At 44.4% G+C, this 18,203-nt stretch overlaps 1 protein-coding gene across 3 annotated transcripts in view; it reads left to right on the plus strand.

Moving 5' to 3' along the window:
- Positions 1 to 16,087, plus strand: part of RUBCN (rubicon autophagy regulator) — a 48,102-nt gene extending 32,015 nt beyond the window's left edge. For all 3 annotated transcript variants that reach the window (XM_065942774.1, XM_065942772.1, XM_065942773.1), the window contains 9 exons: positions 6,478 to 6,538; positions 7,405 to 7,537; positions 8,411 to 8,556; positions 9,139 to 9,203; positions 10,236 to 10,474; positions 11,004 to 11,065; positions 11,506 to 11,659; positions 12,962 to 13,055; positions 13,285 to 16,087. In XM_065942774.1, coding sequence (XP_065798846.1) covers positions 6,478 to 6,538; positions 7,405 to 7,537; positions 8,411 to 8,556; positions 9,139 to 9,203; positions 10,236 to 10,474; positions 11,004 to 11,065; positions 11,506 to 11,659; positions 12,962 to 13,055; positions 13,285 to 13,463 — 1,133 coding nt within the window. In that variant the 3' untranslated portion in view covers positions 13,464 to 16,087. The remainder of the gene's footprint in view (positions 1 to 6,477; positions 6,539 to 7,404; positions 7,538 to 8,410; positions 8,557 to 9,138; positions 9,204 to 10,235; positions 10,475 to 11,003; positions 11,066 to 11,505; positions 11,660 to 12,961; positions 13,056 to 13,284) is intronic.
- The last annotated feature ends 2,116 nt before the right edge of the window (positions 16,088 to 18,203 follow it).

Below are 18,203 nucleotides of genomic sequence, written 5' to 3' on the forward strand. Positions count from 1 at the left end.
GTATGTGAATGTTTGCACCAGCTTTTGTACATACCTGTGACTTGTCAGTGTTATGAGAACCAAAAGGTCTAGAGAACTGTCTGGAGAAAACTGAACTTAAGCCAACCAGGAATGATTCACTTCTTTTCATTTTTTAAAAATTTTTATTGGAGTATAGTTGATTTAAAAGCATTGTGTTAGTTTCTACAGTACAGCAGAGTGAATCAGCTATACATATACGTATAGCCACTCTTTTTTAGATTGTTTTCCCACATAGGTTATTACAGAATACTGAGTTCACTGTGCTGCACAATAGGGCCTTGTTAGTTATCTATTTTACATATAGTACTATATATGTGTCAGTCTCAACCTCCCAGGTCATCCCTCTACCCCTTTCCTCCCAGTCACCATAAGTTTGTTTTCTACATACCTGTGACTCTGTTTCTGTTTTATAAATAAGTTCATTTGTACCATTTTTTCAGATACTCCTTTTCTTCTTCCTCATGACTCCAACAAGCCTCCTCTCTGAGATGTCCTTGTTGATCCTTCTCTATAGAGATTCTTTTAGATTAATGGTCATTGTGGCTGATGGAGGTAATGGACAATGTAGAAAGAAGTGGTCAGGTGAAGAAATTATAATTCACACCGAAAGCTAAGTTACTGACACTCATTTAGACAGCAAAAGTCAGATAGAATGGTATAGAAGAAGCTTAGAGTCTTCAGAGTTTTGAATTTGCAGAGCCAACTTTCAGGAAGCTACCTCTTCTGCTACTTTGTTTACAATTAGGACTTATTGCTGCAAATGTTTGGTCTTAGTAACTGCTTTATGATTCAAACAAGTAGACTTGCTGTAGATGGGGTTAACCGAAAACAAATAGTAGTTGTCTGTTCAAAGTGGCTTTAAAACACACAAACAACAAAATTCAGGCTTTTATTAATTAATAGTTAATTATTTTATTAATTTAAAATTTTAATTAGCAGTTTATTGTCAGCCACTTGAGTTTGAAATAACTGTATGTATAAGATTAAATTAAGATTTAGAGAAATAAAAGTAATTAGGTACCTTTTACTTATAAACTGTTATAATTTATTCTAACAGTCTTACTTGAGAAGTAACAATCCTAAGTCACATTTTATTATTTTTTTGGCCACGCCTTGTGGCTTGTGGCATCTTAGTTACCTGACAGGGATGGCACTTAAGCCCCAGCAGTGAAAATTCTGAGTCCTAACCACTGGACTTCCAGGGAATTCCCCTAACTCACTTTTAAACTGATTTCTGGGACTTCCCTGGCGGTCAAGTGGTTAAGATTTCACATGATTTCAATCCCTAGTTGGGGATGGTTGAGGAACTAGGACCCCACATGCTGGGTGACAAAAAGAACCAAAAATCAAACAAAAAAAAGTGATTTCTGATATGTTTACAACCACAGTCCTTTGCATATATATTTACTGTCAGCTACTTCTTAATTAGGGCATATTCAATCTGCTTTAACCATAAAGCATACTTTTATTTGGGCTTCCTAGCATCCTTTCTTCCCCCATTTTGGGTACTTTAAAGTATTTTTTATAAGCCAAGAATATGAAGTATTTTTCAACTAAAATACTACTTTTTCTTGTGACCCACCTTCCCACACATTTTGAGGACTTGGTGGGAAAGCAGGTGTCTCCAAAGTAGTGATTTAACTTTCTAAACACAGATTCCCGATTATGAAAGCATAATTTGCAGTTCATTTTTCTCTGCTCTAGGTTTCCTTATTGCTTTCTGTTCTTTCTGAATTGTTTCTGATCTTTAAGCAAGTTTATCACTAGTACAAAAGTCTTTCTAAAAAGTGTCAGTATAGTTCTCATTAGCAGTCTTTCTGATCATGTCTAGAGGTTTCTTTTTGATCACCTTGGGTAATATATGCTATTGAAGGGTCTCTTTGGATTCTATCAAAGGAAGGTTACTTAAGCATCATACCGTAGACATAATCTATGATAAATACTCTGCATAATTATAATACTTTGATTAAAATGATCACTTTCTTTGATCCTATTTCAGCAAGTAGACCTTATGGAGCCAGAAGTGTTTGTGAAGGAAAGATTTGAAAGTTACTTCTTCCTTGCAGTAAAGTGGATATAAACTTGTAATCATAGAAAGCTTGGTATTCATTAACACCTATTTCATTTTTAAAAAACAGTCTTACTAAGGAATAATTACTTATCAAAATCCATTCACTTTAGGTGTACAACTCACTAAGTTTTAGTAAATGTACCAAGTTGTCAGCCACCACCGTATTCTAGTTTTAGAACATTTCCATCATCCTCAGTAAGATCCCTCTCATGGCCATTTATAGTTAATTTACCATTTATAGTTAATTTACATTTGGGGCCCCAGTCCACCACTAATCTATCTACATAGAGTTGCCTTTTCTGGACATTTTGTATAAATGCAGTCATACAGTATGTGATCTTTTGTGTCTGGCTTCTTTCACTTCATCTGTTTCTTCTGATGTTATTTGCCAAATTGATACAATATCTTTCACAGGCTCCTGATCCCAGTTAATTTTCTCAATTTCTTTGGTTTTTTGGGTTTTGTAGTTCCGTTTTTTCCTTCCTTCTTCCTTTTCCACTGCAACTTCATCAGTTCTTCTTTAATCTTCCTTTTTCTAGAATTTCAGTCTTCCACATAGATGTCCCTAGTCAGGGTCCGTTCAGGAGACAGACACCACACAATTTGAATAGGGAAAATTTAAAGAATCATTAACTCTAGAGGGGGATTGAAGTAATGGGAGACTGGCTCATAAGGAGTAAAGAGAACTCTAAAGAATACAGGAATAGCAGATATAAGCAGTAGTCACCATCTCTAGGGCCGAAGTAGAGGCCACAGGGAGGGAATGTAGAAGAGGGCCATACCCCCGAGTCTGAGGTCCAGGCCTCCTTGCTCACTGGATGGTGGAGAAGTTCTCAGAAGCTGCAGAGCTGCCCTGAGAGTGTCAAGTGATGTTGTTCATGAAAGCTGCCATGCCAACAGCCCTCACCAGGAAACCATTCTCTGGGGTGCTGGGGGAGGCTGCCCCCACGGAGTGTTGTTCCTCAGAACTCAAGGGATGTTGGGGGAAGGGGAAGTGGTTCATGGGAGGTACCAGGCCTGCAGCACCTGCTCTGAAGCTTTCCCAGGAGGTGCAAGGGAAGCCATTTATGAAAAATACCACCGGTGGCACTCTGCTGCACAGCCTCTGAAGCCATGCTTACCCTGGGGAGTCACTGGCACTATAGGAGTCTGCTTAGGGGAGCACACAGAAGCCGCGAGAGTCCCCTTCCTCCTCCAGTGTTTCACCAGCGCCCTCTGCTGGCAAGCCTCAGTGTGCGAGCTGGCAGAAGAGGAGTGTTTTCAAGTCCAACTCCATTGTCACAGAGCAGACAAAGAGAAGGGCAGGTTTGGAGCCGAAAGGCAACGAAGAAGTTCATGAACTATATTTTTGGAAAGTTTAAAAATTATATCCAATTCAAGGTAATCAGTTGCTCCTCCCCACTGTCCCTCTTTTAGTAATTTTTTTTCTCTTTCTAAGACAAGAGTAATTGTGGTTCTCCATTTTAAAGTGTTTCCTCTTGAATCCACAGTTGCAGAAAATTCATTAGAATTGGATTTCTGAATGTTGGGTATCCCTTTATCTGCTGAAAGGAAAACAGGTTGAAACCCACCATCAGATTGGCCAGAAAATTCTGAAGTTGACTGTCTTCTTGTGCCTTGCTTGTTTTATTTAAAAATGTGCAGATTTTGCCAGGGTACAGGATTTTAAGCATTTCTTCCCTGATCATTTCAATGCCCGTGTCTGGACATACAAAGATTCTTCTTATAACATGTCATTATTTTGTTGTTGCTTGCTTTTATATCATTGAACTTACCCAGTCTGCAATAATAGCTTTATCCTATCCAAAGCATCAGAAACTCTTGAAATCATTAAAGAATTGATCAGTTCTCCTTAAGTAATTGATAAAACATTTCATAATTATGTTAACTCCCATTTGGAAGGAGAGCTTCTCAGACTTCTTTCTAAAGTGCTCTCGTTTGGGGTACGTTTAACTCATTCAGTTGAGTAGCTTTCTTTTCTCTCTTTACTCCTTAATTATCTTAGACCCTGATCTACTTTTACCCAGATCTTCAGCTAGTGTTCCAACCACACTAAGCTAATCATCAGCTTGAATTGACTGGAGAGTGAGCAGGATGCAGCAGAGGCCTAGTAACCACAAGGCTTTCATGGCACTGACCAGTGACAGGTGTGATGTCCCTTTGGTATCAGGCACTGCCTCTCTCTCTCCACTCTTGGGATAAGATCCTCACTTGCAAACTTGTGTAACCTTCTTCACTCTTGGAAATATTCATGATTAGCTAGGATATTACTGTACCTCTAGTAAAAATGAAGAAACAGGATTAAGTATGACTTCATTTTATTTTCCAAAGAAGAAAGACTTTTTTTCTCTCAAAGAATGTGAGGATAAATACCTACTAAATAGCTTTTATGAAGACAGTGGTTTTCAGCAACCATGAATTATCCACCACCTCTTCTCTCTGGCATGCCATGTTTTCTTTAGTAGCCTGGCCCTCAGTAATCACTGTTAGCTCTTTACTCAAGGATATCTAAGATTTTCTCTTCTTTTTCCTTTTCTATCCTAAACAGGCTGAAATTTGCTTTTTGCTTTGAGCCAATTATTTAGGAAATATTTTTTGAAAACCTATCATGTACAAAGCTCTTTGAGGGTTTTAAGGACAAGGCAAGACTTATGTACAATCCAAGGCAGTTTAGTGTTACTCAGATCAGCGTTGCAAACCTAGTGATCTATCAAGGTCTGCTATTACCTAGAATTTTTTTCCCCCCAATAGCACTATTTAGAGGGCATCCTTGATAGCTCAATTGGTAAAGAATCTGCCTGCAATGCAGGAGACCCTGGTCTGATTCCTGGGTCGGGAAGATCTGCTGGAGAAGGGATAGGCTACCCACTCCAGTATTCTTGGGCTTTATTTAGAATGAAATACAGCACTAGTTAGAATGGAATACAGACTAGCAGTATCTTGGGAACTGGATTTGACTGGTGCAAATTCAGAGTATATGATATACATGAACTTGTTAAAATAGGATTTATTGTTTACTAGTCAAAGATTTTGTTGCTGTCTTAAGTTTTTCTATGCTTAAAGAGCATATGAAAGCTGAGAGCTTTCAGTTTTCCTCTCTTGTACTTATAGCTTTGAAGCCTGGCCCTCAAGGCCAGGAATATTATTTGAGTATATGCTTGTATACAGAGCACTGTATTAAGTATTTGGGGGCTAAACAGAAGCATTAGACATGATCTCATTTCCTCACAAGGAGATATTATAGTCTAGTGATCCATACAAATATATATGTGTACAGAGGAAACATGAAGAACAATTGAGCAACTCAAGTGCAGAGTGATGTCATTTAAGCCTGGTGTTTTCTATTTAGGGGCTTAAATGCAGTAGATTGGTCATTGTGTAGGTTTAATTAGGAAAAAGTCTTTTCATGAGGCATCAAAGGAAGTGAGGGATGAGACATCAGAACAGTCCTATTTCCATGACTTGAACAGGCTCTGTCTGCCTTTCTTGAACATGAATGCTATATTTCCTTCTCTCTATTAAAATTATTTGGGTAGATGAGATCTCTAGAGATTCAATCATATCATTATTAGAAACCCTCTTCAAAATTCTTTATTGTAAATAGGCTTTGGAAAGTCTGCCATAGTTTCCCATGACTGTGTTTGCAAATTCTATAGTAAAGATCATGTTGAATAGCTCCATGAAAATATGTTGTTTACCAGGCATCTCCAGGGAGTTGCCAAGCCATAGGGAAGTTCTTTTCTTCCCTGTGCCACCAGACAGGAAGGGAGTCTTTCCATGAAACTTTGTTAAGGACATGGAAGACTTCTCATATTCAGGGATGATACCAATAGCAGTCAGATGTTAGAAGCAAAGTTTCGATTCCATGTACATTTAATGAGTAAGCTCTATGATCTAAATTCTGTGTTGGGTACTGATTCTGACATTAAAAAAGAGCTCGATAGAGTTCGTACTTCTGAGAGTTTATCATTTAAGAGGGCTTGAGGTTTAGACGATTAGAGAGAAATTGGAGTAATTTGTCGCTGCTTGTACAGAGTATGTCCCTGCTTGCCTTAGGATGCTTCATTTTTTCCTTCACTGCTTTGCACCAAATCAGAGTGTGTGTTTCCACCCGGATTTGTAGCCACTTTGACCTTCTCAGTGCTGTGTGTAATGTCACTAATTCAGCCTGGTGTGACTTGAACAGAGCCAAACTATAAATTGTATGTAGAGCTTCACCTGGACTCTGCTCCTTATCCTGCATAGAATGTGGCACCTTGCTGCCGCCCTGAGTGCTTAGCTGCCAGTAGCTTGGACTGGTGTCCGTTATTACCCTTACCTCCTCCCTTTCCATTTCCTGTCCCCCTTTCCATTTTCTCTCCCCCTTAACTGTTGTTTCCATTTAGATGCTGACATCAGAAGGAGCACGCCCTCCCACAGCAAATCCTTCATTTCCTCTCAGTCCTTGTAAGTAGTTTTTTCTTTCTTTTTTTTAAAATAAAACTTTGGGATATGTGGAGAGACAAACCCAGTTCTTGGCATATGGATGGGGTGGCGCCATCTGAATCCACAAAGAGGCAAGGTTAATGTGACCAGCCTGCCTGGTAGTGGTGAGCCAGGGAAAGAGAAGATTATGGGTTCAAACAGGGTAGGGTCTGGTGGAAGCAAAGCTTTCAATGTGGATTATTCCTTCTCTGATAAGTCTGATTATATCAGAGACCCCGAGAAGATGAGGTCTCGAAAGAGAGAACAGTGATCATGATATCTGACTCTGAAATCAAATTGAACAGGTTCCCCATAGTAGACTCAGCTAGAGGAGATAGAAGCTGACATGGGAGCAACAATAGTCTTTAGAGTCCACAGAGCAGTTTGACTCTCTCAACTTTGTAAACAGGTGTTGTCATTCCCATTTTGCTGTTAAAGAAATTTAAGTTTAGGGCTTCCCTGGAGGTCCAGTGGTTAAGACTCCACGCTTCCAATGCAGAGGGCATGGGTTCGATCCCTGGTCAGGAAACTTAAGATCCCACATGCTGTGTGGTGTGGCCTCCAAAAAAGAAAAGTTTAGAGAAAGGATTTGACATAGAATTCTTAACCAGCATTGTCATGAATGCTAGTAAATGGTACCTGAACCTGTCTTAGAACTCTGTGTGGACCATTGTGTTTTCCACTGTACATACAAGTCTGAAAATGATGAGAAAGAAAGCTCTGTGGCCTGGGGTGGCTGTGAGTGTTCTCTTAGCCCGGACATCACTGTGTAAAGTGTCAGGTCCTATGGGGGGGCTCCCGTCCTCCTGTCTTCTTTGCTCAGTCTTCCTTGACTCTCTCCACTTCAGCTCCCACTGCCTCCTGCACTCCACGTCTGCTGAGGCCGTGGCCATGGGGCTCCTGAAGCAGTTTGAGGGGATGCAGCTCCCCGCCGCCTCAGAGCTGGAGTGGCTTGTTCCAGAGCATGATGCCCCTCAGAAGGTCGGTTCTTCAACTCTTCTTCTCTACCTACCGCCCAGCCCCAGGAGGCTGTGAGCCTTCCTGATATTGTTCTCCTTTGTCATCTGTCCACTGTTTAGCATGAATGTATGTGTTTCCTTCCTGACTCGTAGAAGCCCTTCACTGCAAATGTGTCGAATGAATAAATGAAGGCATGTGTGCATGCTTGTCTTGGGCTTCCCAGGGTTGCACTAGTGGTAAAGAACCCACCTGCCAATACAGAAGACATAAGAGACACAGGTTCGATCCCTGGGTCAGGAAGATCCCCTGGAGGAGGGCATGGCAACCCACTCCAGTATTCTTACTTGGAGAATCCCATGGACAGAGGAGCCTGGTGGGCTGTAATCCATAGGGTCTTAAAGAGTCAAGACATGACTGAAGCGACTTAACTCATGTGCATGCCTACGTGCCTGTGCATGTAGATGGCAGCTCCTTCACTGTCGTTACCCCACATGACTGCTCACTAGACCTGGGGGCAACACACCTGAGCTGTGACCACCTGGAGACACTGGAAGAGTGTCTTAAAGAACTGAAAAACAGTTCTTCTTTGCTCTACAGTTGAATAAGGCATGAAGCACCCTGGCATACCAAGAGGCCCAGGATGAGTTCAGGGACAGCATTAGCGAGAGGTGCCACCAACTGGGATGCTGTTTCTATTCCTTCTGATTCTTGAAACACAAGGCCCTCACTTGTAATAGCCTGGTCCCTTATTTATTTTGAGGCCAAGGTTCCATGAAGCCCTTGCTTAGGTGTTTCTGAAAAGTCATTAATTGTGTTTCTGTCGTGGCCAGAAGGGCCAGTGTGTGTGTTCCCCAGACTGTCCATGGAAGACCACTCTGTGCTTTTCTCCTGCAGCTCCTGCCCATCCCTGACTCACTGCCCATCTCCCCAGATGACGGGCAGCACGCTGACATCTACAAGCTGCGTATCCGCGTGCGCGGCAACCTGGAGTGGGCGCCACCCCGGCCGCAGATAATTTTTAATGTTCATCCAGCCCCAACGTGAGTAGTCAGGGGCTGTGCCCTTTGGAAAACAGATACTTTCCCTGTGGATTGTCAGAACTGTCTCCTTACCCTCTTTTCTCGACCTGCAGCTGTACCTCCTACACAGTTCTAAAAGACCAAAGGAGATGATTATCCTTCTTGTCTGCAAGTTTTACTCTTGCAGTTTTACTCAAGTTTTACTCAGAGCTAACTGGAAAAGAGGTCGTTTATCACTGGTCTTCCAACCTGTTGCCTCCCTCCCAATAGTTTTATGAACTGTTTTTTTCCCCCTTCTCTTAAGATGGATGGATACTTTTCTTTCCTTTTCTCTCCTCTTTATTTGTCATCTCTTACATTTGTACAGAAAGTGTGGTTCATTATTGGGGAGAGTCACTGCCTAGGCCTAAATTCTAACCTTGCCATCCTTGCTTTGAACTGGCTCTCCCAATAGGCTTGTTTTGTTCAACTCTTAAAAAAAAATAGGTGAATTTCCCTCCCTTCCCAGCTTCCGGGAGCCCTGTGTTTGTGTCCACACCCTGTACATCTCAGAGCCCTCATACAGCTGGTATCTGCCAACCCCTCTCCTTCCCCTTCCTTCAGGAGGAAAATCGCCGTGGCCAAGCAGAATTACCGCTGCGCAGGCTGCGGCATCCGCACTGATCCTGGTGAGTGTCTTCTCTGACCCTCATGCTGCCTTCAAGGACTTCACCCTCTCACACACGTGGGCAAGGGAGCTGGTCAGAGAGGCAGTTAGAGGAGGTAACAGCACAGAACTGGGGAAAGGAAAAGAAGGAGCCTGGCAGAGGGAAGGGGTAGTACCAGGCAAGAACACAGGTAATCAGAGGAAAATGGTTTCTAGAAGCCCATTACCAGAGAAAATTGTGTACAGTAAGTCCCCTACGTAGAAGCCCTCGAGTTGTGAACTTTCAAAGGTGTAAACACATGTTCACATGTCCAAGCACGGAAGTTCGTGTGTCTGGTGTACATTGTCACATGCGTGCATGCTCTGCAAGTGGTGTGCTTCCGTGTGCTTTACTGTTCAGTACTGTATGGAGTGAGTTTCCCTGGTGACTCAGCAGTAAAGACTCCGACTGCCAATGCAGGAGATGCAGACTCCATCCTTGGGTTGGGAAGATCCCCTGGAGAAGGGAATGGTAATTCGCTCCAGTATTCTTGCCTGGAAAATCCCATGGACAGAGGAGCCTGGTGGGCTAAGTGAGTGGGGTCACAAAGAGTTGGATGTGACTGAGCGACTAAACAGCAACAGCTGTATAGAGTACAGTAGTACAGTGTCTTTACTTTAAGCCCAGGATGTCCAGAAGCAAGCGTAAAAGCAGCAGTATGTAGCTGATTGTGTTAGTTGGATACCTTGGCTAACTTTGTTGAGCTTATGAATATACTCTCAGAATGGAACTCATTTGTATGTAGGGGACTTACTGTACTCTCAGCCAGGTTCTTAGAGACTGGATCTTCCCAATTTGGCAGCGTTTGTTTCCTCAGTGGCCTCCAGTCTGGGACACAGAAACCACAGGGCTCACTGTATGGGTTTCTGCTAGCTTTGGGAACTCAGACAGAGGTGGTTGGAGTCCACTGACCAGCCCTCCCTCCTTCTAATTCAAAAGAAACAGCAAGGCCACCTCACCAGCTTATAGCTGGGAAAGCCGCCTCTAGCCTTTTGACCTTCTGTTTTTTTTCAGATTACATCAAGCGGCTGCGGTACTGTGAGTACGTGGGCAAGTACTTCTGTCAGTGCTGCCACGAGAATGCGCAGATGGTTATCCCCAGCCGCATTCTGCGCAAGTGGGATTTCAGCAAGTACTACGTCAGCAATTTCTCCAAGGACCTGCTCCTTAAGATCTGGAACGACCCTCTCTTCAATGTGCAGGACATCAACAGTGCCCTCTATAGGAAGGTCAAGCTGCTCAATCACGTCCGGGTAAGGCCCTCGGAAAGGTCACAACACAGATTACCGTCTGTTCTTAGAGGTTTCCCAAGATCACCACAATCCTCTCTGTTGCCATGCAGAGCTGTAACCATCTTATCATTCTCGCTCTCTCTATGCACTTTCTCTTGCCATTTCCAAAGCGTCTAGTTAGTCTCAAACCTGGCAAGGCAGCTCTAGAGTTATAGATAGCACTTGATGGCAAAAGCAGGATTTCTCCCCTTCACTGAAAATATCAAGTGAACAGAGAAGAGGGTATCAGGCCAAAAAGTTTGGATTCTGGATTTTTCAGCGGCTCCCAACTATGTATGTGATTTGGGCAGACCTAGCAGAGGGCCTTCCCTGATTGGGGGTCACTTTGAGCATATTGTTGAGCGTATAGAGAAAGTCCCGGCTCTGGTTACTGCATGCAAGCCTTCTAGACCTGCAGGGTTTAAAGGCACTTTCTTTCTAATGGTTGTTTCCGTCTCTTTCATACCCCCTCCAACTCCCCCACCCACCCCCACAACGCCCTTCTCTTCAGTTGCTGCGGATCCAGCTCTATCACATGAAGAACATGTTCAAGACCTGCCGACTGGCCAAAGAGTAAGTCTTGATGGAGGCCACAGACCTCTGGGTCAGTCAGTGTCTCTGGAAGAAACGTGTCCCAGCAGTTGGCCCTTGTTATGTGAAGCAGGATACTAGGGGGATCATGCAGAAAATTCTAGAAATAGTAAACTAAGAAGCCTAGAGCAGTAACTATGTATCCTTCGCTCTGGAAGGGGAACTCTGGTTATTCCATCCAGGGTCAGCCCACCACTCTTGGCAAACTGACCCGAGTCACTCTGCAGAAGGGTGTAGAAGTCACTTCACCCTCCAGATGCCTGGTTGTGGGGAGGGTTGGGGTAGCCTGGGTGGGCTGGGTGTTACCCACCCTCATTATCTCTAGGACCCTTCTCATCCCTAACCAGCTTTTGCTTCTTCTCTGATGGGCCACACAAAGCATTCATTCTTTGCTTCTGCCCACTTCCCCTCATTTCCTGCAGCCTTCTGGATGCCTTTGACACCGTTCCAGGCCACCTGACGGAGGATCTCCACCTGTACTCGTTGAATGACCTGACTGCCACCAGGAAGGGGGAGCTGGGGCCCCGGCTTGCTGAGCTCACCAGGGCGGGGGCTGCCCATGTAGAGCGATGTGTGGTAAGAAACTCTTGCTCTAGTGCGCTGCAGGGCCCTTGCTTACGGATGTGAAGAGGAGCATGGGTCCAGGGTTCATGCTGTTGAGTTCCAGGAATTGAGTTGGCCTGTTAACACTGTGAGAGAAACTGCACAGGCTTGCTCTCCCCTGGGTTGATGAACAGCTAAATCATCCAGACCTAAGGAATCTAGAATTAGAAGAGGATGTGGTGTTGGCATTTCTCCTGGGAAACGGGCAGGACTAAGTGGGTCTTCACTAAAGAGCTGCCATGATGTGGGAGGAGGACCCTGGATTAGACTCGGAGAAGGACAGGGTCTTGGCTGAGCATTTTCAGTCACTATGACCACAGAAAATACCATGGGAAGATCCCCTGGAGAAGGGAATGGCAATTCACTCCAGTATTCTTGCCTGGAGAATGCCATGAGCAGAGGAGCCTGGTGAGCCACAGTCCATGGGGTGGCAAGAATCGGACACAACTTAGCGACTAAGCCACCACCACCACTGTGTAAACTTAAATATTCTGTAGATGCAAGTTATTATTGTTCCTGATCTATCCAACATACCAGAAATTCCTTTTTAGAATTCCCTGTCTTAGACTATGTCCAGGCTGTGTTTCTGTGTCCCAGAATTAGAGCTTAAAACGGGGCACATGTAGAGCTCCTGTGTAGCAGGGGAAATTGGAAAGACTTCACTATAACCTGGCCCGAGGCTAGATATTATTTTGGAAAACTGTCCTCGCCTTTACAGTTCATCTTAATTGGTTGTGGTTCCCATTTCAAAATAATTTTTACTTTAAGAAGCCCTTTGTGGCCCCATTCCTTCCTTCTTGTCATCTCTTTTGAGAACCACTCTTGTGACTGGAGTTTCTCAAACTCGTGCCTCTCTTGTCTCCATCTTAAAACTTGGTCCGATACTGCCCAGCCTGGGCCCAGTTTGGCTGTCACGCTAAGTCCAGCTCCAGTCTCTTTCCTGAAGGTGGGAGAACACTTGGGAGCCCCTCGCACGTGTGTGCTCAGTTGCTCCAGTCATATTCAACTCTTTGAGACCCCATGGGATTTTCCCAGCAAGAATACTAGAGTGGATTGCCGTGCCCTCCTCCAGGGGACCTTCCCGACCCGGGCATTGCACCCGTTTCTCCTGTGTCTCCTGCACTGCAGGTGGATTCTTTACCACTGAGCCACCAGGGAAGCCCTTGGAGCCCCTCATGTCTTTATATTTTGCTCCTCACCCCGCTTATATTCACCCTCTTGGCCAGTTCCTGGTGAATTTTGCCTCCTTTTGCTGCCTGTCTGTTTCCTCCCTAGCTCTGCCAAGCCAAGGGCTTCATCTGTGAGTTCTGCCAGAATGAGGATGACATCATCTTCCCCTTTGAGCTCCACAAATGCCGGATCTGTGAAGGTGAGAGCTGGTGCCCAGCATGGGGTCGGCCATCAAGATAGAGCACAGGGCTTATTCATTTCCCATCAGCTGCCCCTGCTAACAGAAGCTGGTTTTGGTTCAGCAGCGCCCTGTATCTCACCACAGGTACACTAAGCCATGGTGGTGAGAAGGGTCCTGGCAGTGACTTGCTTCCAGCCTGAGATGACACAGATTGTTCTCTTCTCTCTCCCCTTCCCAACCTGAACAGAGTGTAAAGCGTGCTACCATAAAACTTGCTTCAAGTCTGGGAGCTGTCCCCGCTGTGAGCGGCTGCAGGCCCGGAGGGAGCTGTTGGCCAAGCAGAGCCTGGAGTCCTACATGTCAGACTACGAGGAGGAACCCACCGAGGCCTTGGCCCTGGAGGCCACCGACCTGGAGACCACCTGAGAAAGCACCGAACGCACTCTTTCTAGGGGCGAGGGTCACATAGTGCGGAACTGAGCCACCCTCCTAAGGACTTTCCCCATTTGGTTTTTTTTTTTTTTTTTTTAACTATTATCATCATTATTAATTTTTATGACCTGTCTAGTGTCCATATATTCAACCTTACATAGGTTGGTGGGGTCCAGTCTATTGTGACAATTTGCAGGTACCAAGCATTTCCATCAGAACTGACACATGGGTCCCTAAGTGAAGCTTCCAGTGCCTCTGTTAGGGGAGTGGACAGTGAGACCCAGTTCTTCTGATACCCATGGCCTTCTCCACTTGGACCAGATCTGGTTTCACTGCATCTCAAGAATCATTTCCAGTTTTATTTTGTTTTAATTTTGGAGCTTCTGAGCCAGGCCTTTCTCAGCAAACTCACTTCTCCTTTGCTGCTGAAACAGAAGGGTGGAGTTTTCTCTCTCCCAGTCCTGGAACAGGGTCAGACCCTGAGGAGAAGCATCAGAGAATGGGACTGCGTCGTGGGCATTCTTATGTAGGTGCTTCTTAGGCCATAAAAACAGTGTTACTGCTACCTTGGACTCTTCAGACACCTCAAAGAGGCAGTCATAACTTTCTTGTATTGTAGGCATAGATGATGTCACAGGCTGACTTTCTTTATCTACCCTGGGGGACTTGACACCAAGACCAGAATTGATGCTTAGACCAGGACTATTTCAAGCAAAAGTGAGGTCATAACTCTTGTTTAAGGAGCATTTGTTCAGTCAGAGGAGCTGTTGGCTTCCTCTTGGGTGATAGGGTCCCTTTTAGCCAACATAGCTCTGGTGCAGGTTTGATCTTTCAAGCTCAGACAAGTCCCTGGTGCCATCTTAAATTGAGGACAGAAGCCCCATCCAGCATCTCATTCGTGGGTCTCTTGCCACTGTGTCCTCTGTTAGGAGGTCACTGCAGTTCTGAGCAGAAGCCTGGCCTAACTCCGTGCTCTTCCTTCCCTCCTGCAGTGGGGCTGGGACCCTCCCCAGTGGCCGAGCTCCTGGCTTAGTTTCTTATGTCAAAGTTGAGGTGAAAGCTTCCTGCTATTAGAGGTGTTAAAAGACTTGATAGTTTGTGGCTGTGAGCATGAATGTTCCTGTGTTCTTACAATAACAAGAACCTTTATGCCAATTATGCACTTAACTCTTTAGCCTGGTGACGGTAGTATATGCAGTCATCCTTATTACTAATTTTAACACACAACCACACCCTTTTTTAATGTGTGTTTTGATGGGAAAAGCTTTTGAAGGGACCGTATATATGTTTGTGGTATTCTTTAAGTTGCTGTAGCTCCTGACCTGTATGTAAGGCAATGGTCAGGGTCATAGCTCCAAGGGTCGGCAGCTCTGTGAACTAAAGCCCACAGCATTTTAGTTCTGGGACTGACTTCTTTCTGGGTACCTGTCTTTCCACAGTTGGTTGCTAGTAGGGAAAAAACCTGCTGTGGGCGCTGCCCCAGGAAGCTGAACAGAAAGTTGCACATGGTTGGTGGAAGCTGCTGAGTGTCTTGAGTCGGAGGCAACCAGGAATGTCACTGGAAGTAGTGGGGGCAGTAAAGTAAGAGAGCTGGGGCTCCACCAGGACAGGAGGGAGCGGGAAGAAGCTGATGTCTGGCGTTCGTCCCTCTGCCTCGGACTTGGGATCTGAAGGCCACGTCAGGCTGGAAGACCCCGAGGCTGTTCTCCCTTCAGTTCATGGCAGGGGCAAAGGGGCTGTGAAAGCCAAGGCCTCCAGCCCAGCCCAGTGTTGAGGGGCAGACTAGAAATTCCCTGGTCCATCAAGGAGCTTCGGAGTGACCTTGTGAAACTCTAGTCTCACTGAGAATTAGGCCTCAGATTCAGACTAAGGTGTTTGTGAAAATGGTGACCTCTACTTCCAGTTCTGATTTAAATCGAAAATCCAGCTCCTTACTCCAAGTCACTACACTGGAGGAGAGATGTCCTCTCGTTACTGTCGTGTGTGTTTCATGTAGCATAGGATGAAAGGATGGAAGACGCTGACACTTTCTAAAGCTGAGCTCAGCAATCTTACGTGCTCCTGGGTTTTCACTTTTTTTTTCTCCAGCTCCCCAACCCCATCCCTCTAAGTTGCATATCTGTTTTAGTGACCCTGACGTTGCTCTCCTCACTGTCCAGATACCCATTTATTTATTTATTTGAGAGTAGGGGGAGAGAGGAAAGAGGATGGGGTGTTTTGAAAGCACTTTGCAACTTATCAGTATCTGAAAATCCCCGCTGTTGTGGGGAGAAGCTTTGAATGCACTGCAGAGAGTTCCTTCTGAGAGAAATAGGAGGGAAGACGTGTTCTTTTCTATAAATAAAGGGAAAAAAAGTTTGCTTGCAAGGTGGAGACAAGATTCAAGGCATAGCAGAAGAGTGGAAGGCAGATATTTTCCACTTAAATGAGGCTGTTATTAATTCTCTCTACCAAGGCTTTAGCGCTTGTGTTGAATTCACGTAAAAGGAGCAAGAGTCTAAATAGAGATGTGCTCGTGTGTGTACAACTCGTGTTCCAAACTGAGTTTCTACTTGCTGTAATTCATACACAGCCTAACATTTCATTGTCATCTTTAATAAACTAAGGAAATGAAATTCTGCTTTTTGTTTGCCTATCTTGACTATCAGGAAATGGTATTGAGTGTCCACTGTAAAGTGGACATGTCGAAAAATTCAGGAAATTTCTGTTATGATGCAAAGAAAACTGGACCTTACAAGTCAGGAAAAGTGGGTTGGAATGCTTTGTCACTGATTAGCCATGTAACCTTGAGCAGAACAATTCACCATACTAGATGCCTATGTCTTTGTGTATAAAGTAGCTTGTAGCACTTTACAATGCATGGGGTGTGCCCGCTACTGGTCCCCTTGGTATAACGGCCCCTTGAGGTGAGGTAAATCTTCCTCTCCACAGTCTGAGTTGTCTTAGGTGCTTCAGTCCCCACCTCTGTGAACAACCCTCTCTGAGTTTCTCTTTCATGCTCCTGGCTTGCTGGAGCTCCAGTTACACCCTGCAGCTTTGTGAACATTTCCCCTTCCATGTCCTTTGGTCAGCTCTACCCGGTATGTCTAAAGCCAATGTAAATATCATATTTCCTCAAACCTAACCGTTAGTCACCCTGGTTTGAAAATTAATTTCCTCCTCTCTGAGTCAGGTGGCATTTCTGACTAGGAAAGCAGTGTCTCCTCACCACCTGTTGTCACATTGTGGTGACTTTTCTCTTTAAAGTAAATCTCATTCCTTTTCTACCACTAGCACAGAAATTCAGGTTCTTATCTTAAATCTCAACCCTTCTCCAGCCATGCCAGTCTCTCCCTATTTAATCATCCATCAAATATTTGGGTACCTACTGCTTCCTGGTTTCTGTACTGGGTTCAGGGGTTATCACAGGGACTGAAACAGACGTAGGCCCTCCCACTTCAGGCACTTCAAGTCTTGTGGGGGAGACAGACATTGCCCAGAGTTCCCAAAATGAATGTGTAATTATGAGCTGTAATAAATAAGAGCTGTGAAGGAAAAGGGTAGATGCTGTTAAAAAAAAAAAAATAACAAGGGAACCTCATTTAGATTGGAAAGAACTAAGGCCCCTGAGAAGGTGATGCTTTAACCAAGACCCCCAAAATGAGACTCAGAGTAGGGAGAAAAGGGCTCCAGACTGGGACTAGCATATATGATGGTCCTAAGATAGAAGGAGTTTGGGCAAGAAACTTCAAAAAGGACCTATTAAGAATTTCAGGTTTTATTGTATTGGGCACCAAAGATTTTAAATTTTATTCTGAGAACATTGGAAAGTTACTGAAGAGTTTCAATCAGAGGCGTGACTGATCTGGTTAAAAATATCAGTGTCCACTTTTGCAGAAAATAGAGCAAAACAAGAGCAGAAGCTGTGGATATCCCAGGGAGATGGGAGAGAAAGAAATAATGTTCGTCTAGACTAGAATATGACATAACATTGTCACTGTCATCTCACCAAACCCTCTAAAAAACAAGATAAATTCTAAATGCTTTATTCTCACTCTGACATTTTGAAATAGGGAGTAAAAATTGGGGGTGGGTGATGTGGGTAGGGCAAGATATTAGAAAAATATTGGTACACATTACAGAATCCAAGGAAAATTAGCAATCAAGACTAGAAAGGGCAGAGACCGGAGCAGCTCTGGAACCTCAAATGCAGGATTTGCAGACCCCTTGAGCCTGTGTTGGGGACTCCCTATTGAGGATTGGGGGTGCACCACAAAGGGGAACTGTGAGCCAGGCAGTCATCCTTTGTGGCACTATGTTATGTATCATTTTCTGTGGCCCCAAATGTGTGTAGGTTTACTTTACCCTCTAATGGTATAAAGAAAGGGCTTAATTTTTATAGCACCCTGGTTAAAGCGAGACCCAGCCCAACTTCCTTTTTCCTTGGAACGTTTGACTTAGAGGATGGGAGCAAGGGATCATCATGCCCACCATATCCTGCTGGCTCTTCTGCCAGAGTCCTCTCCCACTTCTAATCTCCAGGGTATCAAGTTGCTTATAAAACTTTACTGAAGCAGCTGCCAGGTGGCCCAGGCATTCCAATTGTGAGCTTGATGTTCCTGGGATCAAAGATGAATGTGATTAAAAAGGAAAGAGAATCTACTTAGAGTTACTATTCGAGGAGTGTGGAGAACACAAGGGTGTGCTTGGCATTTACCCTTGCCTTCCTCGGCTCTGTGAACTGCTTCTAGGGGA

This window comes from Muntiacus reevesi, chromosome 8 (assembly GCF_963930625.1).
Source record: "Muntiacus reevesi chromosome 8, mMunRee1.1, whole genome shotgun sequence".
In the NCBI taxonomy this organism is placed as follows: Eukaryota; Metazoa; Chordata; class Mammalia; order Artiodactyla; family Cervidae; genus Muntiacus; species Muntiacus reevesi.